At 42.6% G+C, this 25,249-nt stretch overlaps 2 protein-coding genes across 3 annotated transcripts; both read left to right on the plus strand.

The window, feature by feature from the left end:
* Nucleotides 1–774: 774 nt before the first annotated feature.
* On the plus strand, nt 775–12,585 carry LOC118796623. 2 transcript variants are annotated; one of them, XM_036555616.1, is made up of 9 exons: nt 775–1,119; nt 3,638–3,696; nt 4,402–4,419; nt 4,582–4,848; nt 5,080–5,376; nt 7,135–7,419; nt 7,770–7,948; nt 11,393–11,488; nt 12,104–12,585. In XM_036555616.1, exons 2-9 carry the CDS (start codon nt 3,657–3,659, stop codon nt 12,509–12,511), a joined length of 1,590 nt encoding a protein of 529 aa, XP_036411509.1. In that variant the 5' UTR covers nt 775–1,119; nt 3,638–3,656; the 3' UTR covers nt 12,512–12,585. The 2 variants fall into 2 exon arrangements, with proteins under 2 accessions (XP_036411509.1, XP_036411510.1); XM_036555617.1 differs by lacking the exon at nt 3,638–3,696.
* Nucleotides 12,586–20,583: 7,998 nt separating this feature from the next.
* tcf19l (transcription factor 19 (SC1), like) lies at nt 20,584–22,710 on the plus strand. Its single transcript, XM_036555626.1, has 3 exons — nt 20,584–20,863; nt 21,092–22,064; nt 22,395–22,710. Exons 1-3 carry the CDS (start codon nt 20,584–20,586, stop codon nt 22,708–22,710), a joined length of 1,569 nt encoding a protein of 522 aa, XP_036411519.1.
* Nucleotides 22,711–25,249: the final 2,539 nt, after the last annotated feature.

Genomic DNA, 25,249 nt, shown 5'->3' on the forward strand with positions numbered 1-25,249 from the left:
AAAAGTCTGTCTCTGAGCTTTCTGTCACCATACCCTGCATACTTTACCTTCTCGAATGATTTTCTCAATGTTATTATATTCAGGACACAAAAAATAAATGCCAATACATCACATATCAAAAGAAAGAGTAATGTTTAATAAAGGGTGAGGTGCCTCTAAATTTTAAACACAATAAAAAAAATAATCATGGCCAACAGATCAGGTGGCTGGAGGTTAGAATATGAAGTCTTGAGTAGAGCAAGGCTCTTGATATGAATTGCTCTCTGAAACATCCAGCCACACATCTGCATGACACGTCAGCTATGTTAGACACCATGTCAGTGAATGAATAATGTAACAGCAAGGGCTGAATCAGCCATTTTACATGACCAAGCCATTACTCGCATGAGTCAATAGAAATCCATCCATGTTCATGGACTGTGTATGTACATGTACTTCCAAGATAATGTGTGAGCTTTTTCAGAGAACATTTAATTTAGGCGCAGGGACTCCTGGTGTTTTGGAAGCTGTGGAACTCTCTCAGTGTCTTTCAGTGACTGTGGAGGATTTTACACAATATTTGTGATATCAGTAATATTGCTTGGGTAATATTGTTCAGAAACCATTCATATGTACCCATCCTTTTTAATTGCATATGGCCGTTTCACTTGGTGGTACGGTAGACACTGACAGCGCAAAATACAGCGCCACAAGCCGTTAAAAAGTGTTCGGCTGCGCCTGCGTAATAAGTGACAGCCTACATAAAAATTTAATCCACTAGGCGTTCCGGTTTAGGATCCATTCTGAATCTGTACAGCTACAAATTAAGACACTGCTCGTTTGCTTAAAATACACGACGTATACCTCGTTAAAATTGAATTCATCGGAGTCAGCGCGTATCATTAACCGAAAATTACCGATATATCCCGAGTACGTCCGATGTTTACCTAAAGAGATAGCAGACAAACCAGTACAGATTTTCCCGATTTCTAACCCCGGCTAAGTGGTTCCCTTACACGTCTTGGGCGAGGTTAAGGAGGGACAAATTCGGAGGAAAAAAGTCATCTACCAAAAAAATTAAACAATCAAACAAAAAACATTCTTCTCTTTAGCCAACCATTACGGATTCATTGAATTAAGGTAATTACATCAGCATTAGTTATCATCTGCATGTAATGGTTAAAATTTATATTAAAACTGGAAAGTGATGGGTTAAATTATGCAGTTTTGCCTTGTCGTGTGGTTATTTCTTGTATTAGGGTGTGATAGCCTAACTAGTAGGTTTTTAGCTATTTACGTCCTCTCAGGGCGTGTTGCTGTTATAGAGCAACAAATACGTGTGGGAAAATTAGCTACAGCTCTTTGTGTTCATGAGATACATGAGATACATCACATTAGATGCTGGCTTCATATAATCACTTTGAAAGCATGTATTCCTTATTTGCAAATATAAATATGAATGCATGTTCAATGGCGTTTTTAGCTTGTTGAAATGGAAATACATAACCAGATTGAGTCTCTTGTATATTTGATTTGAAATAGCAACTGGAAACATATTCATTTCCACGATTTAATATAAAATTTAAAATACATATCACAGTCCCTCGCATTTTCATGTTAATTTTTACGGAGAAGACCGCATACAATAAAATATGTGCCTCTACCCGCAGATTCGTCTATTCGCATTTTGGTGATGTAGACCACTAAATCGATTTGCATTTACATGGGATCATTACTTATCTGTGCCTGAAGAGATGGTGGAGTATGTTACTGCCAAGCCGGCTGAATCATTAGGTGGCTGTTACTCATATTTCATTATATGTTTTGTAGAGCCTCATATTTGTGTGAGGCTATAAGTCATGTGTATATAAGGCAGGCTCTTGCGCTTAGTTATTCAGATCACTGTGTACCTTTACTCCCGCGTTCTGGGGTGCCCCTGTGCGCTGGTTATGTAACAATATATGATCGGGAAAAAAAAAGTGACGACCAAGTCGTATGTCACAGCATTGATGATTTGCAACCGGATACGTTTTATGTGCCGAGAGGGGGGAGACTTTGCGTGTGTGTGCACTGTGCAGCAGTTATAGTGTACCTCTCATTGTATGGGGATGTCTAGCTCACTGACGTTGAGATCTTTATAAACAGAGCAAATGGTAATTTCTACTGTGTCTTTTTTATGCCGCGAACAACGTCCTTTGGTAACGGCGTTAATTTCACTCGTCTCCTTAATATGGGAGCAAAGCAGGACGGTGCCCTGTAAGAGAATGCTGGCCTTTTAAGAGGGGACAAAATGGAGTAACCAGAACCGTCATATCTGAAATATTCCATCCGTGACATGTCAGTTCTTGTTGGCCTGAGTCATGGGAAAGTGCGTTACAAACGGTTATCACATTAAAGTGGACATGTCATCATTTCTGGCAAGTGGCTCGCTCAGGTGGAATGCAAGATAGATATTCATTGCAGGGGACTAATACCGAAGAAACTTCGAGCGCCGACAATTATTGCGAATGTCTGCCGCTTTTCATTGGTGCCTAAAATTGCAATGTCCTTGTGCGCATTAAGTAATTAGGAAATACATTTAATGCCGTAAATGTCTAATTTCCACTATTTTACACACAATTAAAAAAACTTATCCCATACAGGATCTTAAAACCACAAATCCCAGCATTGTCAGAACAAATAAACTTTAAAATAAACTTAAAATTTAACAATGATCTGAGCAAGAACGAGATCCAGAGTCATCATCAGGCAGTCCCAAGTGATGCCCAGTTTCTCATCCTATATATGAAAACAGTCCAAATAAAACAGGATGGTGTCAGCTGTATTATATGTGCATGCCTACCACTGCAGATCAGCAGGCCACAAAATGAATACTGGAAGGGAGGTAGTGTAAGGTTCCAGCGGAAAATATCTGCACTATCCTGTAAGCCTATACCACCATTATACACAGGTTCCTGTTACATAAATTGAACCATTGTAGAATAGGCACTGGCAGTATTTGTTATGTGGAGGAAATCCCCCAAACACAATATCAACATCAAATACATAAATACATATATAAAAGGAAAAAACCAGAGAGAAGAAGTGCATCTCGTTAAATCTCCATTTTCATGCCGCGACAATCCACCTCCCCATTTTCTCCTTCTCCTGCAAGCAGTGTTTCTCTGGCTCAGGAGGTGAAGTGGGCGGGTCTCTGTGTACCTTCCGCTGGTCTGGCTTTGTGTGAGGAGGTCTTACGGTGGTGCCTACTGCCGTCATCCTTCTTAGGTGTGGACAGTGCGGACAGGATTGTGGACTGTGGCCTGGTGTTCTCTTCTCATCTCCCTTCCAGTCCGAGTGTTCCGCTGTTGCCGTGAGAAAGGGTGCATTCGTAAATTCACTCCGACGCCCTCATCCAGCCTTAGATAACGCTCTTTGTTCATGAACATCTTGAGTATTCTCAGACACTCTAAGAGAAAGACTTAACTAACACCCCCCTGCCCCCTTACACACACACACACACACATACAAATACAGAAACAGAAAAAAGTGCCGAAAAACATCCACTGCCATTAGAGGGTAATGTCACCAGAACAAGCTCATTATTCCCAGATGAGCACCGTTGCTCTGGTGTGTCCATCATTTCATAGGCCATGTCTTGTTTACATTGTTCTTTCAGATATCCATTCAAAAAGAACATGATTAGTGTGGTTGTGTTCACTATTCTGCTCTGCTTAGGTAAGTACAGGCACCACTGCATGTGGTAAGATGTGGCAGTATGTGTTTTTACATGCATGGTGCATGGGAATGGTCCCTCTGTCCCACATGTATGATGCATCAGTGTATCAGCGGTAAATCTGTATTTGAATGACTAATGTGACATACACACAAGTAACCAGCAGGGGGAGGTAGAGATTCAGACTTGTCTAATGGCAGAAATGTTTAGGTGGGTGTATCATGCAAGCTGCTCTGTATTTTTCCTATATTCGATTAAAAAAATAATAATTGTTATTAACACAACCGTGATTCTGTTTTGTTGCTTACTGTTCTGTTTTTGGCACTGAAGTATATGCTAGAATGAAATTAATGAATCAATTATTATTTTAAACTGAAACTGCTTTAAATCAACATTTTCAAACAAAGAAGTCAACAAACATTCTGCGGACTTTATTACTGAAAAACAGAAAGACGGAAATTTAGATTTCATGCATTGCAGTCTGGAAAAAGGGATGGTCAAGTTAAAGTTAGCATAAAATAAACGTCTTAGAATTTTAGTAACTCTTCATTTGGTCAAAATAAAATTCCAGAATTACAACCGTCCATCTCCTTTACAGTGACAATACCGCGATATGCAAAAATACAGTCTCAGTTTAGAAAAAAAAGAGACATTCAAATGAAGTTGGCTGAAAATACATATTTTTCTCTTTTTTTTTTTCTTCACAGCCTCTGCAAGAGCAAAAGGTGAGCATCACTGCCTCTCCTCATCGTTTTGCTGAAGTGGGAGTGAAAGATACAAGAAGGAAAATAAGCTACAAGGTTAACGCTAATTACTGTGCCTGACTTGGCCCATCTGTCCCTTAGTGTATAAAACTCTCCCTGTCTGTCTCCCACTCTTTCCGCCAGTGAAAGAAGAAACCAGAACAGCGTTTTCTGGGGAGGATTTGCACCTCCTTGTCTCATCTCTTAAGACCACAGAGGTGATCTTCAAGCCAAACGTGGGCCCTGAGGAGGTGCTGATGAGAGATGGCAAGGTGGAGAGCTCTCGGGCCAAGCTGAACCCCCAGTTCTCTCACCTGATCCTCGAGAACCTGGGAGAGCCGGACGAGGGCGTGTACACAATCAAACGCACCAACGCTGAGGAAGTCAAGCATGTTACTCTTCAAGTCAGAGGTGAAGACCTGAATCATTACCATCATCATCATCATCATCATCATCCTTATGATTTTTTTCATCATCACAACTCACATTTAAGTCACAGCCCAAACTATACATAACTGAATACGAGTAAAAATGTGTAAAATAGTCTACTGTTATTGTTTGGTATGCATTGTGAAGTTGTGATCCTTGCCTGGATACAAGCCTCTCCTCTTATATCCTCTGCTCTCCTCATGCCTCACACAGATTGCGTCATAGAGGAGAATCGTAAATATGGAGAAAACTACTACATCTCCCTGAGTAACATCTCAGGACCGATCACTGTGGAGTTCAGGCCCAGTTCTATGCAGACCAACCAGACATCAGAGCCAATGGTGCTGCTCCTGAACCAGTCCTGGACCCCCACCGAGGAGTACAAGGCCCGCGTGAGCGTGTCAGGGCAGCGGCTCAGCCTGCACTCTGTGACCGGGTCGGATGAGGGCAGTTACACCATACTGGACTCCGAGGGCAAAGTGAAGAGACGGACGTGCCTGAACGTGAAAGGTGAGAAGGGGGCGGAGCCAGGGAAAAGCCTTTGTGGGCGGAGTGACGGCGGATGAGCGTCACAGTCCGAGGCGGCGAGAGAGAGGAAGTGGCAAAGCTGGAGAAGGAGGAGGCTGGGAGAAGAAGGGGCAAATGGGGCAAGTTTATGGGATTTGCAGAATGGGAGAGGGAGACCCCCGTCAGTGATGCAAGGATACACTGGGATGACCCAGTGGCATAGAACACCAGGGCAGCAGTGCCCTTAACAGTCACAGGGAGAGCAGAGGGACCTGCCATTGTTACGTCATTATCAGGAGCTGGTTAGTGGCACACTTCGACTGCCACCTCAGTAGAAAACCTTGTTTTCCCATGCATTCCTCTGCAGAGAAGTTGAGGAATGTTTTTTCTGGGCCTGAACACTCTTTATGCATGCTTCCCTCTCATTATACGTGGAAGCAAAATATATTCCATCTGGCAAATCAAACTGTAATCACATTATATTAAATATTAAGAGAATGATGAGGTTATTCTTGTAGAATATTTCACAGCTCCAGTTGCATGGTTTGGCAAATTGAACTGGTAGCCTGTGTGTATCACAAAGATTTAATAATCTTCTTTTTGGGCAGTGTGATCTAAGGCTGTAAATAATCACAGTCAGCAATAAAATACTCCTGATTACATGGGTGTGACCCATTGGAAGCAAGACAACAATTTTCAAGAATACACTTCTTCTGTCTAATCTAATATGGAATTATACCTTTGTGCCGTGACCATTTCGGCACTATATCCCACACTTACAGTAAGGGTCACCGTTAGCATTAACGTCAACATTTTGCTGCTCTTATTTATTATCCTGGCACTCACAGCACAGTGCCATTCAGGGAGCGCCTTGCTCCTGCCCCTCAAGGATAGACACGGCTTATTCATCATCATTAAAATTGTAAAATGGTGGCACTAGTGAGATATTAATAGCATAGGGCAACAGTGTAGCAAAATGGTGAGGAGCAGGACTCATAACTGAAAGGTTGCCGGTTTGATTCCCTGCTGAATCACTGCTGTTGTGCTCTTGGGCAAGGTACTTAACCCAGTAAATATCCAGCTGCATAAATGGGTAACATGTAAAAAAAACTATAACCTGTGAAAGTTGCTGTGGGTAAGCAATAATGTAATTATTACATTATTAACTATTACTATTGCTACAACTATTACATTATTAACTATTACTATTGCTACAACTATTACATTATTGGGTAACCAATAATGTAATAGGAGCACTAGTGGAAATTAACAACTTGTTAGCGTTTGTAAAGCCTAATGCTTCGTGCTGGGTTGAAATTTGGGGAAACAGTGGGTAGGGGAGGGGAGCAAATGGGTGGTACGGGGATGGAGTAGCACACGGAGGTGGGAGAGGGAGCCGCAGAATGAGAGAGAGGAACTCATTTTTAGGGACAGGCAGGTGCGGGCAGGGGGCTGAGGTACAGCAAAACAGGAAGAGTAAATGAGAGGACAGTGTAGGGAGAACAGGAGGCAAGAAGTGAAGAAAGATGGGGTGGCAAAAGGAGAAGAGAATATCTGTCCAAAGTTCATCTGTTGTATAGTATGTTTCCTTTTTCCCTTTCTTTTGTTTTAGGTTCTTTCCTGTCTTCTGTATGTGTTTCTTTCCCTTGTAACCTTATTTTGTCGCAACATTTATTCTCTCCCCTCTCACTCACTCTTCCTCTCCTCTTCTATTTTCCTCTCCTCTCTCCTCCCTTCTGTCTGCCTGTTTCTGTCTTGCAGAGCACCAGATCTTTGTCACCTTGCGGTATGACAGCACTTTGAAAGTAAACCTGATTCTGGACAGCTCCAAAGTCAGGGTGGTGTACACGCCCGTTTCCGACCACAAGGACCGGCTCATCCTGGACCAGGGGGAGCTGGTGCCCACGGACCCCAGCCTGGACAGGAGGCTCTCGGTGGACGGCTCCATATGCATTCTGGAGCAGGTTCGGTTCGGTGACTCGGGACAATTCCAAGTGATGGACCTGCAGGGCTTCCCTGTGGCCAACGTGCATGTGAGGGTCGAAGGTAAGAGGAAGGCCGGGGGGGGGGGGGGGGGGGGGGCGAGCTTGGGGAAGGAGGGGTTTCATTGTACTGTAGCCTTTAAATCTTTATACTCTTTCCCTTTCCCTTTGTCTCATTCTCTCTCCTTAAAACATCCTTTTTCTCATCTCTAACTCCGTACATCCCTCCTTCCCTGCCTCCTTCACTGCTCTTTTTCTCCTCTCTGTCTCTCCCCTGAACTCTTTCCTTCCTCTCTCTCTCCGCCCCTCTCCCCCCTCTCTCTCTCTCCCCCTCCCCTCCCCCCCCCCCCTCTCTCACCCTCCTCTCCCCCTCCTCTCCCCCCTCTCTCTCCCCCTCCCCCCCCCCCGGCTCAGCCTACAAGCTGCCCATGCTGTTTGTGTCGATCATCTCGCTGCTGTCTCTGCTGGTCTTCCTCCTGCTGGTGTGTCTGATCTCCTGCCTGGTGAAGGTCCGCCGCAGGGCCGAGAGGGCCAGGGCCATCGCCCGCATCGCCCGGCAGGCGGGGAAAGGGGACGGAGAAGCCTTCCGACAGGTAAACACCTGTGTCTCCTTTTTAAACACGGACGAAGCACAACATAAGCCAGGGCCCAGTTCGTCAATAGTCATGGAAAACCAAGTGTGTAATAAACGTCAGTAAAGGCAGGATCCATTGGAGCCTCAGAGCCGCCACCCTCACAGTGCACATTTTCACTCGCCTTCAGTGCATCTGCTTCTGGTGGAAGGCTCGCTCCCTTGGTGTAGCACCCTGCCAAGTATTAAGTGTGATATAACCATGTTGGCCAAAAATGTGTTTTTCTTCAGTGTTACCATAGCAAGCTACAGTAAGCTGATTTTTATTTGGTCAGTATTCATTTTGAAGCTCATAGCTGCTGTAATTGACAGAATTCTCTTTTTTTATCCGGTATATTCTGGTAAAATAAGTTATAAGCCGTTTGTCTCCCTTAATCAAAAATGCAAAGTCAATTATTCAGCCAGCAATTTGATTTAATGATATTTGATTGCTGTCTATCATGCTATTTAGCAAGCTGCATTTTAGACTGCCTATTCAATCACATTGCTCGGAAGCTAAGTAGCCAGCTGGCAACAGCTACTAATAGTTATCCTACGAACACAAAGCCTGCTGACATGATACCATTTGTGCTGTGTGACTGCTTGACATTATGCAGATGATCACTTCCTACTGCAGCTTCTTTCTTCCTGAAATGCAGACGAGAGAATAGGTTATCAATAGCTAATGTACCATCAAAAAGCGCTTGCACATTGCACTGCAAATTGTAGGCATAAAGAAGTTGCTATAAAGTAGCTATAAAAAAAACCATTTGCCCAAACCATAATAAATATTCAGCATGTGAAGACTGTATCTATTGAGTCATTATACTGCCATTGTTGCTAAAATATGGAATATGGTTAGTTATTATTTCTGGTCTCTCTCTATGTGTCAGATGTGATGTTTTTGACTGTGGGTGGATCTACAGGGAGTGGGGCATTTAGCCTCCTGGATAATTACAGGATTGGAATAAAAGTGAAACTGTCATTTCGCACAATACCATGTCGGCACGGTTTGGGTATATCCGAGTGTGATTAATAGGAACAAGACACTTGAGTTTTAACGAGTGGGAGTTTTCCTACCTGTCTGTTCTCTCTCTTGTCTCTCTCTCCTTCTCTGTCCTTAATGTTCGCTTCCTTTGAACTCCTTCATCGCAGAGACTCTTAACAAAACTGAATCTGGAAATTTGAACGACACAGTAGGGCACATCTTGCTCCCATTATTATTTTAACATTACACTCCATTACACGCTGTAATGCAGGGTGTTAAACTTTAATGAATGGTTAATGCTTTGAAGTAATCTGCCATTAAAAGCAACAACAAATAAGTTACCCTTTCCCATTGTATGATACCCTATGTGACATACCATGAGCTGGTGCATCATCCGGGGGTGTTCTGTGCACTGGAGGCGGGGGGGGGGGGGGGGGGGGGGGGGGACTGAGTATCCCATCCTCTCTAAATCCTGGATGAGAAAGTGCAGCAGTCTAGCTCATACACTCTATGTAGCTGTAGAAACTAGGCAATCATATTCATGTGCTCCATTTGATTCCTCCCGTGGCTGGAACAGCAGTCAGCACACCCATTGCCTCATTGATCATCTTCAGTGGATTGACCAGATCCCTATTCTCTGTCTCCCCAGTGGATGAAGGGATGATTAGAATCGGTGGTGGGGTGTGTTTTAAATGTGCCGAGCGGCAGCGTGCTGGAGGAGGTTAGTTAATGATTGACTTGCACTGCGTTTTTTCTTCTTTCGGGAGCGACAGAAGGGACTCCTGATTGGTGAGATACCGTGTTCCAGTTCTATTCCATAGTGATAAGATTCTGTATTGGTGTTTATGCTGCTGCACTAGGATGGCTATTACGAATGCATAAAGTCAAGGTACGGCACCTCAAGTAACTGTCTGTCCTCCAAGTGGTCTCCTTTGTGACTTTTTAAATGTAATGATAACTGCAGTTATTTACGTAATATAACTGCAGACATATTAAAAGTACATAGAAATATATGGGCATTTCCATATAATGAAGATGCAGTGTTTGGTCACATACAAACACACACACGGATACACACACAGGTCTTTTTCTGTGATCGCCGCTTACCTGCATAATGCTTTTTTCTATGTTTGCGTGTTGGTGTGTATTTATGTACATGTGTGTAAAAATCAGGGCTGCAGTGATTAATACATTAATACATTAAATGATTAATCAGACAGATTAATCAGATCAATCTTTGATTGGCAATTAACAAAAAACTCCTTTGTCTACCACATTTTGTTTCACTTGACAATTAAAGTTAAAGTGGTAGGTAAAGTAGTCCAACATATGATGTCTGGAATGCAAATGTATACCTCATGTGTTGATTAGGAGGAGTGCTGATGTACTGCACCAGATGATTCTGCACCAGAACTACTTTATATACTGAAGATCTTACCATGTGGAGGCAAATGCACAACAAAATGCACTGCCCAGTACTATTTCAGCCAGCCTACAGTGCAGCTCCATTGCTTTAAAAAATAATAAATAATTAGTTAAATAAATAAATAAAAGGATTAATCGGTAGATTAATCGGTTAATGTCAAAATCGATTGTAATTGACTGTCAGCCCTGCAAATTATTTTGTGCATTTTATGTGTCTTGTTTGCTGGTTTTGTCTGTATGTGTATATATTTATGTGTGTGACTGTGTGTACCGGATACTGTATACAGGTACAGATAACTGTGTTTCAATATGTGTAGGTTTGATATATATTGTGACTGTGTGAGGGTTCGGTCTGCTTTCCAAAGCACTCTGGGATGCGTCTAGTCTGGGCGCTTAAATCGCTGTTAAACAATGCCATTTACTTTTCCATGGAAAACGTGCCAATTGGACAGTTACCTGGGCAGAGCTGTTTGTAATTGCACAGCTTTCCTCTTTTTGTTTGTTTAATAAACTGTCCACCGTCAACACACCTGCTGATTGCTAAATGTCCCAGGAGGCCAAGGTCAGAGCTGAAACGCGCTGGTTTGATTGACTCTCTCTTCAACTCAGCGGTTATTGGGCCACCACGAACGTCAATCTCAGAGCCAATCTAGTGAGCGTTATCCCCTCTCTGTGATCTCACACAAATTACTCACTGTCCCTGTCAGTCACCATAGGGAAGAGGAGGGGCTGAAAGACATTTTATTATCTTTGTTCCCATTCCTTCTTCTCCTAATTTTTTGGAATTGTTTTTTTTCCACCAACACAACCCCATCACATTGTTACAATATATATATATTTACATATCTTCTTTACAGCTAATACATATGTATCAGTGCTTTATGTGTCTGTGCACATTCTGTGTTCCTTGTGTACCTGTTATTCTGCGTTTTGTGACTGCCATACCTACATATGGCTGGGTGTATTTTGAGTGGGTCTTTGAGTAATTATGTCTTTGTGTCTCCTTGCCCATAGGTGGTTCATGAGGCCTACACTAGATTCACAGAGGAATCCAGTACGAGGTCTCAGTGGGATAGCAACACTGACAACACCATCAAGGTTGATATCAAGGTGGGTGGGGCAACAAGGAGGGGCGGGGCCAAATAGCACTGAGGGAGAGGACTGGAAAGGACTAAACACACTGAAAACACAACACTAAACTAAAAACAAAACAAAACACAAAAAAAGCTAAAAAAACACATACAAAATCGAAAAATGGTTCATTTCTGTGTGTTGTTATCTTGTATCCATTGCATATGTTCTACAACACATTTGGGATACTTAATGTATGAAACTGAGAAAGTTTGAGTATGAGCATTTTCATTATTCATAACTACAATGACTCTAATTAAGATATCTACGTGAGGTTATATTTTACAAGTATCTCCCAATAATCGTCCACCATTATTATTCTCTTTTATTTTGGACAAGCTGATATTGCAGGAAGTATCATTTGAGTTAATTCATGTGTTATTGTCTGCTGAGGTGTGAACAGTTTGGAAATAAATGGATACTGTAAAGTGACTTTGGTAAAATAGTCTGTACAGTTTGCTATTCTTGCTTTTTTCCTTTTTTCCAGGAATGTCTATTACATTAGTGAAACATTTAGGTATTGTAATCGCTGTTAAATTGAAAGCGTGTTTTCAATAAAGACGAAAATGTGTCCGTCATCCTTGCTCACATTAGGGTCTGGAGATATCCAAACCAAGCGGTTACCAAACCCTGCCCTCAGAAAAGAACTTCCTGGATTTCAACGACTCAGGGGTGGAGTTCAACATCTCGGACATGCCGCTGGACAGCGACACAGACATGCCCCAGACCTACAACTCCCACAAATTCCTGCTGGCCTCCAACCTCCCGAACGGTGCCGCCAAGCAGAGCCCTGAGGCCCAACCGAACGGCAGCCCGCTGCTGGAACCTAGGGCCGACGTCTCTCCTGAGGCAGGCAAGGGGTCGTCTGAAAGCGTGGGCATGGCTGCCCCTCCCGAGGCCACGCCCAGCGACAGTCCTGCAGCCGAGGTGAATGAGGACGCCGCCCCACCCAGTGACAGCATAGCCAATCAAAACGCTGCCGCAGAGAGTGTTGCTGTCTGAAGGATCTCCCAGTACACCTGTAAGCCAACACCTCGACAATCTTGCAAAATAACCCCCCCCCCCCCCCCCCCCCCCCCCCCTCAACTCACACAGCCAAATTTTGATTGCTGCCACAGTGGCAGGGAGGAAACGCCGGGATTGAAACCTTAACACTTCTAAAACTTGGAGCTTGTGATGCATGCTGTTCACTAATTGCACACCTTGGGTTGAATCTGAAAAAAAAAAAGAAAAAATCCAAGCAGATTTACGGCAGCCTTTGAACATTTGGACTGATGCTTAAAATGAACTGGAAGCTGAAAAAAAAAACGCAAATTGTTCGGTGAATGGTTGGATCCTGGCCAAATTAATATTAATCCAAGGTTTCATTCATTGCATACATTGAAATAATAAGAGTTTTGGCACATACAATATGTTACAAATGAACATATTTGGCGTACATTTCAGAAATACAGAGTTGCACGTCAACACAATACACCTTAAAAACACAATCAACATTCTCACCAACAACCTCTGAATCCTTCCATTGTTAAAACCAGTAAGCTCCTACTGAAAACGTCTGAGAAGAAACAAATTCCAAGAATATAAACAAGAAGAAAACACCTGAACACAGCTGAAAAAATCAGATGCCCAATTTTGAACAAACCAGACATGGATTCCACATTTTCCCAATGATAGCAGTACTTAAGCCCAGTGCCAGCCCCACCTTAGGCACATGTAGACACACAGCCCAGCACAGCCCAGGTTCACTGAAGCAGACAGTTTATCTGGGATATGAGATTGGCAACCCCATGAATCTCTGACCACAAACCAACAACCCAAATCTTGTCCGGCCTCCATTTACACTGTATTTACTGCAAAATGTCTGTCACTTCCTACAGTACCCCTGCCTCATGCGCAATCAGATATTGTCTCATAAGCATCACACCATTTACTTCCCTCTACAAAGTTTGGATTGATTTGCTAAGGGTAAAAGTCAGATGTAGGCAGATGTTTTGACAATTTAAGACTCATCATGTCTCTTTCAGCCACAACATCAGGATTAATTAATCCTGCATTGAATAGCAATTAGCAAACTCATCCTGTAAGTATTAACCCCTGTGTAAGTAATAAGCATCTTTTATGTATTAACAATTGATTTCCCATGGGCCCACGGCATATTGTTATGTCTATTTGAAAGGTGTTGCTCAAAAATATTATCACCATGTAAATGGAGGCCTGACAGAATATTACATTTGAAAGATTCCACTTTCACGTGCCTGATCAAGCTTTAGCATATTAATCAGTTAGTATCGTGTAACTGTTCAATTGGAAAACAAAGAGAGTTAACACGCTCTCAACTCCATAAGTTACTCTAACTTAAGGTTTTTAGTGATGTATTTATACCATTTCAGTACATTTGTACTTTCATTGTGGCAATCACTATGCTGATCTGGCATTGGCTGCATAGATCTTTAGAAACGCTCAATTCGGACACTGGATGACTGAACATATCTGATGTCACCCCTGTGACTGAGGGCATGTCACCCCTGTGATTGAGGCCTGCTGGATGTTCAGATACCTGAAGCATAGCTCTACAATCTCATTGTTCTCTGCAAGGCTGAATTCCTGGCAGCGCTTGTTTACACCAAGGCTATCTGAACACCACCCCTTGTAAACACTCGGGCAAATAAACTCGAGTAATAAACCTTGTGTCAATGACCCCAGGTGGCATGCCACCCATCAGTGCCTGACCACTTCGGCTCTCCTGATTGGCCCTAATACCTGAGACATGTCCCCAACTAATTGGTGGAGCACATCCTTAATGGATCCACTCTTTGTCTGCTTAAATACCTTTGATACTGAACAGACGCCTGACTGCATAAAGGAACTCGGAACTGGAATGACTGCAAGGATGAAGATGCCTGAACATGACAAAGACATTAGGGAGCAACACGACTAACGCACTGAACACCTAGATGCCTGAGCTTCTTGAAGACCCCTTATCTATCACACAGTAACCTCAGCTGATGTTCGCTGACCATTTTACAGCCAATTCGCACATCACAGAGACCCTGATTACATTAAAATTCCACCCATCAATATGCAGTGATGTCATTGGATAACTTTTGGCCATTCCTGATGTCAGAAGACATGACTACACCAATGAAAGGCTGAGTTTGGAGTAACTCTGGACCCCATCAGTGAATTGCAGGATGTTTACATCACTCTTCTCTGTTTACCTTGTCTAATGATTTTTGCCTGCAACCAGAGGGAACTGTGACCAGCCCTGAACTAGATGCTGTGGTTTCACTCCATACTGAGAGGGACTAAATCAGTGTCTGTGCCTCACCCTGGAGAATCATGGTTTTACAAATGGTTCAGCTTTCAGCTAGTGGTTGATGCACACCGGAAACAACAGGTGACTCAATTTCCTGTCTAATGAAATGGCTGAAATGAAGTTATTATGACTGGACTTGGAAGAAAGACCAGAAACCTTTGGATCTCCATTGGACTCCGCTGGACTAAATAGATTCGAAGACTAGTACTGGGATCCCACTAGTGATAGTGGAATTCTCACACGCAACCTTAAGGTGAATTTCCGTTGACTAGAAGCCAATTTTAATATCTTATTTCAACCTGTTGGTCTCACAGTGGCGAATGTTGATGTAGAAGAATCAAGAGTCTTGTCTATTCCAAAGTAACAGGAACATTAACACTGAACATATATATATATATATATATATATATATATATATATATATATATATGAATAGATGGAGGGCCCCTAAACCTCCAAACATCACACAACATAAAGTAATTCTCTCATTTACAAGGTGGAATCAGTTTGAAAAATCGCTTGATTGTCTTTCAGTGTCAGGAACATGTGTTCTTACGTGAAGCCTTATGCTGTACATACACAAAGCAGATTGGTAGCCTCAGTACAGCACAGAACAGTTTAATGAGAGCACCTTTTCTACTTCAGGTTTCTCTGGTCAGGTTTACATGTTTTGTGTCCCCTCAGTTGAAGGGATGTAGCGCAATAGAGAGGTGAACAGGTCCATTTTAGAAAGAAACAGTCTGGGGAGAGGCTAAAATTTCCAATTTCCTGTGTCAGTGACATGCTTGTCTCCCTGACAACTACGCCTTTGCCCTTGGTCATTTAGGATGTGACGCAGCTGCTGGTCAGTCTTTATGGAGTCTGTATGGAGATCTTGCTAGACAAAAGTAATATTGCTACCTCACATTTTAGCAAACCACAGAAGAATATGAATGATTCCTTTAGTAGAAAAAAGCAATGTGGCAAACACTTTTAGGAAGTCAAAAATAAGCACAAATGTTAAGATACAATCCCTCCTTTTCAGAAAAAATACAAAAATAAATAACTTTACCTTTTGTAAATAGAGCCATCTGCCAAAATGAAAATGCTTGCTTCCCTTTTTAAAAAAAATGAAACTTTGGAGTACATTTTAATTTGGCACTTAAAATGGAACATGATGTTGAATGTAACACTTTTTACCCATATGAAAAATGGAATACGTGACAATTTATGGAACAGTATGAAATTCAAAATAAAAGGAATAAATGTCAAATATAAATTACAGTATATATTACAGACTAAAACTGGTAAGTGCTAATTTCAAGTGTCATTGTACACATATATAAGTATATGTGACAAGTGACACAATTTTATAGCATATTTTTCCACTAAAGTTACATGTATGAAGTTGACAATAACAGTTCTTAGTAAAAGTTTTGATATATGATATTCCTTATACTTTGGATTTTATATATTGTAACGTACTGTATAACATCTTATCATAAGGGTATCATGATATACAACAGTGTATAATCATTTTGGTATTCATTGCAGGGTTTGTAAAAGAGAAGGATTTCTGGGGCTTCAGTTAGATTAATAATAATTGTAACCAGAACTACAAAAGTCCTTTAATCATTCTAGTTTTAAAACATCCTTTTATTCCCAGGTGAACCTGCCACACAGTATCTAATGTCGGACCAAAGACATTTAATTCCTGTCCTGATCATATGTGACCTGGAGAGGGATTAAGTTGTGCTTTGATCAAAAAAAGCAATATTGATTCATTGGTCATATGTTCAAACACACACACACACACACACACACACACACACACACACACACACACACAAATCATGCACGGAGGGAATGCTTACAGCATATAAACACTATCCCCTAACACCACAAATCCTTCAAGCATTTCTGTATATAGTGCATGTGTAGAGTAAATACTGTTTCCTTATGCAAATCTGATGCAAGGTTTTACAACCAAACAAAAAAAAAGAAAACTAGAAAGGCCTAATTTTCCCTAACACGTGCATTTATATTTACACTGAGTCTAAATGTATTTTCAGGAATTCTCCTGAGTTTGTGTTTTAATGCTTGAGAAAACAGAGTAGTGAAAATAGATAAATAACAATAATAGTAATAATAATAGGCTCATTCTGTCCTCTTTATGCTGGACCCATTAAAAATGTCATCACTGAACCATTATCCACTAACCCAGAAACACGAGAATGTCATTTTAATAAGTCTAGGCACGGTAGAGGTAATATTCCATTGCCACTATTATAACTGCATCTACTACTTTTACTAATATGATATATTCTTTCTATTGATAACTGCTGTCATATCTATAGTATGTACACAATTAAAAATGAAAAAGTAAAGATTGCTGCAGCATGTTAAGCTTTAAATTGCCTGTATGAAGTCTTACTCAAGTTTGCATCATTCTTTCAAATCTTACCATTCAGTGTCTGCCTATGAATTCCAAGACGTATTCTTAGTATTAATACTAGTATGGCTGTGAGTTGAACTGTGTATATGTCTGTATGATATATACATGTATTGCTATGAACTCACTAATAGGAATATTTTCTATGAATACATACTCAGTACTATGAAAAAATCTAACTCAATGGATGCAATCATTCATTTTTCTCATTAAATTCACACGTATTGTGCCAATGGAGATGAGTAGATTTGAATGTGATTCTTCTATCTCATTTTATCCAATAGTGCTTTTGGACTGAGCTGTTTTGGCTTGTTTTGGTTTTGTACATTTTTGACACATTACATTATAGTAACATTTCATGGATACAGTGTGGTTATATTGCATGTCTGAATATGATTTACACATATGTGCACAACAGAAGAATATTTCATAGTACTCCAAATGGTATATATTATTAAGATATAGATTAAGGACACTATAAAGTGGATCCAAACACTTTCACAACATGTTACATAGACTTATATTGTACTTCACTTCCATAGGTAAACTATGACACTCTTAGTCTTTATTTACCAGTATGTGAAGTTTTACATTTATAAATGTTAATACTCTGTTTTTGCATCATTCACAGACTTTTGTAAAACTTGTTATCCTAAATGAATGACTTAAATTAAAAAAAAAAAATGTTTTGAGCAGACAACAAAACAAGGAAATGGTCTGTGTCTTGTGTGTTTGATTTTGGATTCAGAAGCAAGATGTCAAAGTGCTGCAAATGTGTATTTATGCACAGAAGCAAAGTGCATTACAGATCAACCTCCTTCCCTTTCCCAGATTAGAAAGGTCTGGTCTTTCTCCAACAAAAGCTTCACATAAGTCCCATAATCATATTCCCAGTTCCTGGGTTACGTACAATGTAAAAGCATGAGAAATGGAGAAGGGTTTGCCCATTACATCAGGACTTGTAAGCAATACAATATTTGATTTTTGCTCATTAATAGCTATAAAGCTGGTGAGCAAGTCACTGCACCCTGCTAGCAAGCAGTGTACAAGAAGGAAGCTTGTTAAATGATTAAGCCCTCAAATGGAACTTAAATGAGAAAAACCTCTAGCAGTTCCTCACCAATTTAGCCTACCCTTACTAAAATGTTGTATCTCATTTGATTTCTCCTTATCTGGATAGATGCACTTTCTCCTTCTTGCATTACAGTAATTATGCCAAATCCAGGCCCAAATTACATTAACTACATAATCTTTGATCTGTGGTTCCCATGGCAGCCAAAACATTAGACTGCTTCTGCTCCTCAACAAACCTGGTCCAGCTTGAGGGGAGCAGCATGAGAGCAGCAGCAATTTAGTGTAAAGCTAATGCTTCCTGCAATACAGTATATCATTTTTATCAGTCACAGCAGATGCTCTGGATTTGATAGACTGTTATTTTTTGTATTATGGAATGTACTCGGTATTATGGCATGGAGTTTTGTCAAGTCCTTGACAGTCACACCTATATTTTCTATTTGAATTTTTTGCTACGCTCTCAGACTATACAGATATTTTGGTCTTCACCACATTTTTGTCCAGAAAGTGTAGTCGGCGTGGATCGTTGTTTCATGTAGGAAGTACATCGCAGTTAGTTTAGTTACTCCATTAACTGTACACCTATCACAACATGACCCCACCCCGCTGTCTGTTCAATTTATTGATATATATTTTATGAATGCTTCCAAAGAATATTGCACAATACAATAAAAAACACACACAGGTAGCAGCTTGATGTGTCACGCCAATGTCACATAGATTAAAACTGCCAGTGTGTTTCGCACACGAAAGATAGCAAATCAGCAGTACTCGGACTCTGATCCACTCGGATCAGCGCACTCGACCTGCCCATTTAAAAAGATGGCTGAAGTTTTAAATGTTTTATGCTGGTTGCTGTGACAACGGAGCCGGAAGTCGACTGAGATCTCGCGCAAGGAAGCTCCCCGGCGCGCCAAATTTCAAAGAACTTCCTGGGAAAAAGGACGCGAAAACTAGCAGGTTAGCCAGCAAAGTGTTCTGCTGATCGAAAGAACAAAGGGAAAAAATATATTTTATAGGGGGCTGATGCACACTTAGTGCGTTTTAGCTTGGCAGGTAAGAGCACACACACAGATGCCAAGAGATAATTTACAAGGTAGCCAGTCGGAGAAAGAAATAAATAAGCTACTTGTCATTTAACGAGCTAGTCTAGCTAGGCAGCCATAAGGGCAGGATATGAATGGGAACCTGCTTTTGTTCAAGGAGGTACATGATGTCCATTATGCTGCATCGCTTTCAATGGTGATCGCAAGCCAGGGTTCGTGTGTGACTGCAATATTTTTGTCTTATATTATTGCTGGAGTTGCATTTTGAGTCGGTAGTTATTTAGCTAACTGGCAACATACTGCACCCCGTGTCTCGAATGCGAGCTAACTAGCTAGCTACCGACATGCATAACCTCTGCGTACTTGCAGTGCGAGGTGCATACGTATTGGACTTACGATGTCAGCTTCGTGCCTTGAGGTACTGGCAATTTAACTAGCTTTCGTTGTCTACTGTACAGTATTTAGTTGGCTACCGAGATAACTACCAACCTAGCTAACCGCATTTATATACAGTTAATGCACTTTCGGTATTTCAAGATTCATTTGTATAGCAAGCTGTATAAACGATCTCTCGTTTTTTTGCTGTCGTTGGAGATTACAACGCGGTGCATAAGTACACAATTGCTTTTGTCAGTGTGGTACATGGAAGGAATCGCACCACATCTGTAGGAAAAAAACCAATCATAGTTAATGTGTGAATTAATAACACACCTTTTGACAGAACCTTGTGAAAATGAGGAGGTATGTGGTTGCATATGTTCTTAACTGTTTTTTTTTCCTCTCTGTCTTCCAGAAAATGATGAACTTTGACGTCCCATTCTGAAAGCTTCCAGCCCTATCCAAGCTTGGCGTTGACATATATAGTGCTCGCACTGTAGTGTCGTCACGTGACTGTGAGCGAGTTGGGTAGAAGTGATACATGTTTAACGTAGTTTATAATAGTACCTAGTATATAATATATGTGCTTTGTAGCGTAGTCTCATGCAAGTATCTGCCAATAAAGTTCTGTTGGACAAAGTGTACAAAGTAGTATAGATTTATATCAGCGTAATATCAGAACACTTTATTGCCATACAGTATATTACGCTCAACAGCAGCGAGATTTAGCTTTTGCCCTGCCTGGAGTCAATTAGTTTAAAGTCTACACAGACAGGAAAGCTGCTTCTGTCAGTTGGTTTGGATCAGGTGGGGTTCTGGGGCCACCATGCTGTCGAAAGTCCAACCCTGCTTCCAGCTTCTGAGGATCGGCTCCTCCTCCTCCTCCCCGTCCGGCGCCGGGTCCGACTCGGCGCAGGACCTCTACACGTTCAGGCCGGCGCTGACCCACTCCGTGTTCCGGCTGGGGCGGGCGGCGGAGCAGTGCGACGTCACCCTGCAGTCGGCCTCCATCTCCCGGGTCCACGCGGAGCTGCACGCGGAGAGGGAGGAGGCGGGCGTGGCCGAGGAAGGCTGGAAGGTGCACATCAAGGACCGCAGCAGCTACGGTGAGTGTCCCTGGGACTGTCCATCTCCCTCCTGTTCCCGCGTGCGCCTGTTGCATTATGTACATTCGTTACATTACATGCCCTGTTGAGCCCTGGCTAGTGCCCATCTCTGTGGCCGTCCTCTTTGTGCTTGGATCTCCTGTCAACTCTGAAGGCAAGCATTTGCATTGTATTCGGTGCATCACAGCTGTACTGACTACTCCCCCTCCCCTTCTCTCTCTATACAAGGCACGTGGGTGAATGAAATCCGCCTTCAGCCTGGCGTCCTATGGGAGCTCTCGGACGGGGACACGCTCACCTTTGGCGGCCAATCAGATTCGGGCAGCCCGGAGTTCTACTTCCTCTTCCAAAAAGTTCTGGTTCGACCCTCGGACTTTGATGCCATTACTGTTCCAAAGGCCGGCTCCTTCTCCTCTGACCTTCAGAACCGGATTAGAACGAGTCTGGACCCCAAGACGGAGCCAAATTTGGATCTCTCTCCGCTGTCCATAAATAAAGCAACTGTCATTTTGAACTCCATCGGAAGTTTGAGTAAAATGAATGGGAGCTGCTGGACTTTCAGGAGGACTGATAAAAACAATACACACTCACATGCTGCTTCTTCTCCTCCTTTTCGATCCTTAATCGCGCCCTCTACTCCGCCTTCCTTTCCATCCACCGCCCCTGTCTCCACCTCGATGTCTGTGCCTCCCTCTTCCAAAAGCCGGCGAAAATCCGCTCACACTGTCCTGCTGGAGGACGACAGCTCCGATGAAACCAGGCAGAACGGGCAGATGGAGGACAGACGGAGAAAGAGGGGGAGGAAGAGGAGAAGGCTTTGCAAGTCTGAATCTGAGGTTTTCCACTCACCAGCACCCAAAGTGGAACAGCCCGCGAGCAGGCCGTTTGAGCTCAAGCCAGACCTAAATCGAAACGGACACTGCCCTGCTTTGCAGGGGACTGCAAAGACAGGCCATTTGTTTCCCGTTTCGGGGCAAAGGCAGGGGTTCAGCTGGAACCTCAAGGTGGGCTCAGATGTAAAAGCCCCTCCTTACCAACGAAAAGCGCTTCCCTTGTCCTGCCGAGGGAGAAGAAGGGCTAATAGTTCTCCTGTATACTCCTCCTTGGTGGTGGGAGGAGAGAACTACACCCTGGTCTCCCCATCCCTGAGGCTGTGCGATGGAGAGAGAGTGCAGTTCACTCGAATACATGTCAGCAGTGGGTGAGTCAGTTTTCTTAAACTAATGCTGATTATACGGTCTTAAGAGGACCAAACATGATGGGGTCTGAGTGAGCCAAAAATGTGCCCACTCTTGACCATACCCCTTATCGTGCCAGTCAGCGCACAAAATAAGCAGTCTCAATATTTGTCTATATCTTTGTCCTCATTTTACTATTATTTGCCCCCCAGTTTTTCCTTGATGCTCAGTGACTGACAGTATCTGTTGTTATTCCTCCAAATGCTGTTAAGTGATGTTGCTTGAAATGATTGGACATTGTCGAATGAAGAAGACCAATCAGCTGCTAACTGCGCTCTCCGCCTTCGTTTCAGTAAACGCCGTGGCAGACCGAGGAAGCACCCGCTCCCTCAGCCGCCCCCGCGCTCTCCTTCCTCGTCCTCCTCCTCCTCGTCCTCCTCCTCATCCTCGTCGTCCTCCTCCTCCTCCTCCTCCTCCTCGTCGGAGGACGAGCGGGTGAGGGGGGAGGAGCCGTGCGCGGCAGCGCGCTGCCGCCTGCCCCAGCAGGACACGGTGCAGTGGATCCAGTGTGACGACTGTGACGCCTGGTACCACATGGACTGCGTCCGGCGCGGCCACGGGGCCTCCACGCTGGACCCCAGTGCGGACTTCCACTGCGGCTGCCGATGAGGGGGTGCGCTGGGGGGGGGGGTATGTGTGATGTGTGTGTGTGTGGCGGCGGCGGGGGGGTGGGTGCCTTTGGGGGATCGGGATTACCAGCCGTGCTGAATGAGCGCGAACGTTATATACTGTCTCAACACGCCACAGTGGGGTAGGTGTGGTTATCATCGGTGTGGGAAATAAAACTCTGAAAACCTGAATGCATGGCAGGCTTAGCCGTTTCAGATCCGAATAGAGGCAGGTTGACTTACCAGCAGGGAGCTCCCACTCAGTGCTTCAATACGCTAATCTGCCTCTTAAGACCTGGAATAGCTCAGAATGCTGGCTGCCAGGGGGGTAGTGCTGTTTGGACCTTTGCTTCGTATTAAATTGAGTGAGTCATCATAATTGTTCTGATTGTGCATGCCTTCGCAACAGTTGAAAGCCTTGGGGGAACCTTTCCTGGGTGATTCATGGGAGTGGGGCCTGTTGAGTGCGGCACTGTGAAACGGGTACAAGCACGTCCCCTCAGCAAAAACGCTCCTCCCGTCTCTTTCTGAAATACGAGGTGGCCTTTCTTGTTTGTCCGCTAACGATTGAGCCCCCATCTGATGTCAGAGCGGGCAACCTGTCCACAATACGACAGAACCACCTGAACAAGCTGTAGGTGTTACGTGGCGTTTTTTCATGTCCGCAGAACACTGCATTTCATTGTAACCACCAAACAGAGCAGCGCATTGTGTGAAATTTTAATGTAGGCTACAGTACTCGATGGTTTTAATTTTCTGTACATGTAACTTCTATTTGTTATATGCTAATATTAAGGAAAGTAACAAGGGAAGGCAATGCACATCCATTCAAATCCAAAAATGAGTTCATCAGGTGGTGGTCAGTGCAGAAAACCAAGCGAAACATGGGTAATGGCAGACTGATTTCCAATACAAGCAGTCCTTTTGGGCCTATATGGTTTAATTTACTTAAAAAAAAAAAAAAAGTTTTGAAAAATGTCATTCTAACAAACTGATTTACAGAATCAAGTTTTTGTATTAACGTTATACTTCAAATTATTTTTATCTGCCACTCTAATACTGTATTTAATATATATCAATCTCCAATGGGCATGTAAATAGATATTAGTTGGTATATGGTATATGATATTTGGTGTGTTCAGTCTGATTTATGGGATCTGCCAACAATACGAGTGTTATCTGTGATTTCGGCTCATAATGATTTGGCTTGGCAGCTATCATGCAAAAAATAAACATCAAGTAATGTTTGTCATGAAAAGCCTTGTCTTTATGTACATGTGGTTGATATAACCAGTTTAGACATATTGCCATATTCTTGTTACACTGACCCACCCCATTCTAATGTTCTATTTGCTCACTAATTGCTGTTGTCCAAAGCTGTATACTGTGTGTGTTGTGACACATAAATCTAAAAATTCACTGCTGTACATTTCATCTGATCTACCCCTTTAAAATGTGTATCAAGTCACAGACTGAATCAATAAGTCGTAAGTCTTAAGCATATGAAAATGAATTGTAGGAAAACACTTAGTTGGACATGCCAAGCTCACCTCCGGTAACTGGCGGTGCACAATGCATGCATTGTTGGATACTGCATTTCCACACAAATGCATGCACTCGGTTGCATTTTCAGAGCAAACCGCTGTAAGTGCCTTTTAAAAGGACCAGCTTGAAATAGTCACACAGACTTTGCGTCCTAAAGATGACATCCTGCCGGGCGCCCTGGGACCGGCAGATAGCTCCCTGATCCCACACTGGGTTACTCCAGCTGTCAGATATGACATTCAGGCCCAGGGGCAGCGGGTCACCGAGGGGACCATCCAGCAGCAGGGCTGTGAATTGGCGGGAAGAGATGGACACAGCACAGGGTTAGGGAGGTCTGTTTATTAAACCACAAATCTGTGTGTGTGTGTGTATGTGTGAACGCGCGCCAAAAACAATAACATCAAACAAGATCCCCTGCAGACCACTCCAAACAGGAAACGGGAAACACTGCTTCCCTTGAGTAGAGAAGTGAAACTCGAAGTGTTCTCCACATTTATGCACAGCTTTGACTAAACTGGAACAAAAAAGTCACAAAAATGTACCTATTTTTGCTCCTTATATTTTACAAGAAATACTGTACTTAAGCCTCAATAGCACTGCACTGAGCAAAGTCATATTGTTTGCAAATAAAGAATTTTATTCCAGCAGACATAAGGGTCACATTTATTGACAGTTAATGATCTTTTTAATAAATAAACAAATCTATACCAACATTCTGCTTTTTGGAAATTTAGTAGAACCATCTGCAACAAGACAGAGGCTTATGAAGACTTTCAGTTTCATTGGGGTATAAATGGAGGTAACATGCAGGAAATTAAGTATTAAATAAGCATCTTAGCTATGGCCAGAGAGCTTTCTGAAGACTGGGGAGGTCTTTTCTGTCTCATGGTAATAATGACAAAAAAAAGGCACTTCCTAACTGGCCATTTATGTGGTTCTAAGTAAAGTTACATGCACATAAGTGTCCTATAGTGAATAAGACTGTCACTGAAAGA

The sequence above is a fragment of the Megalops cyprinoides genome, chromosome 21 (assembly GCF_013368585.1).
Source record: "Megalops cyprinoides isolate fMegCyp1 chromosome 21, fMegCyp1.pri, whole genome shotgun sequence".
Classification (NCBI taxonomy): domain Eukaryota; kingdom Metazoa; phylum Chordata; class Actinopteri; order Elopiformes; family Megalopidae; genus Megalops; species Megalops cyprinoides.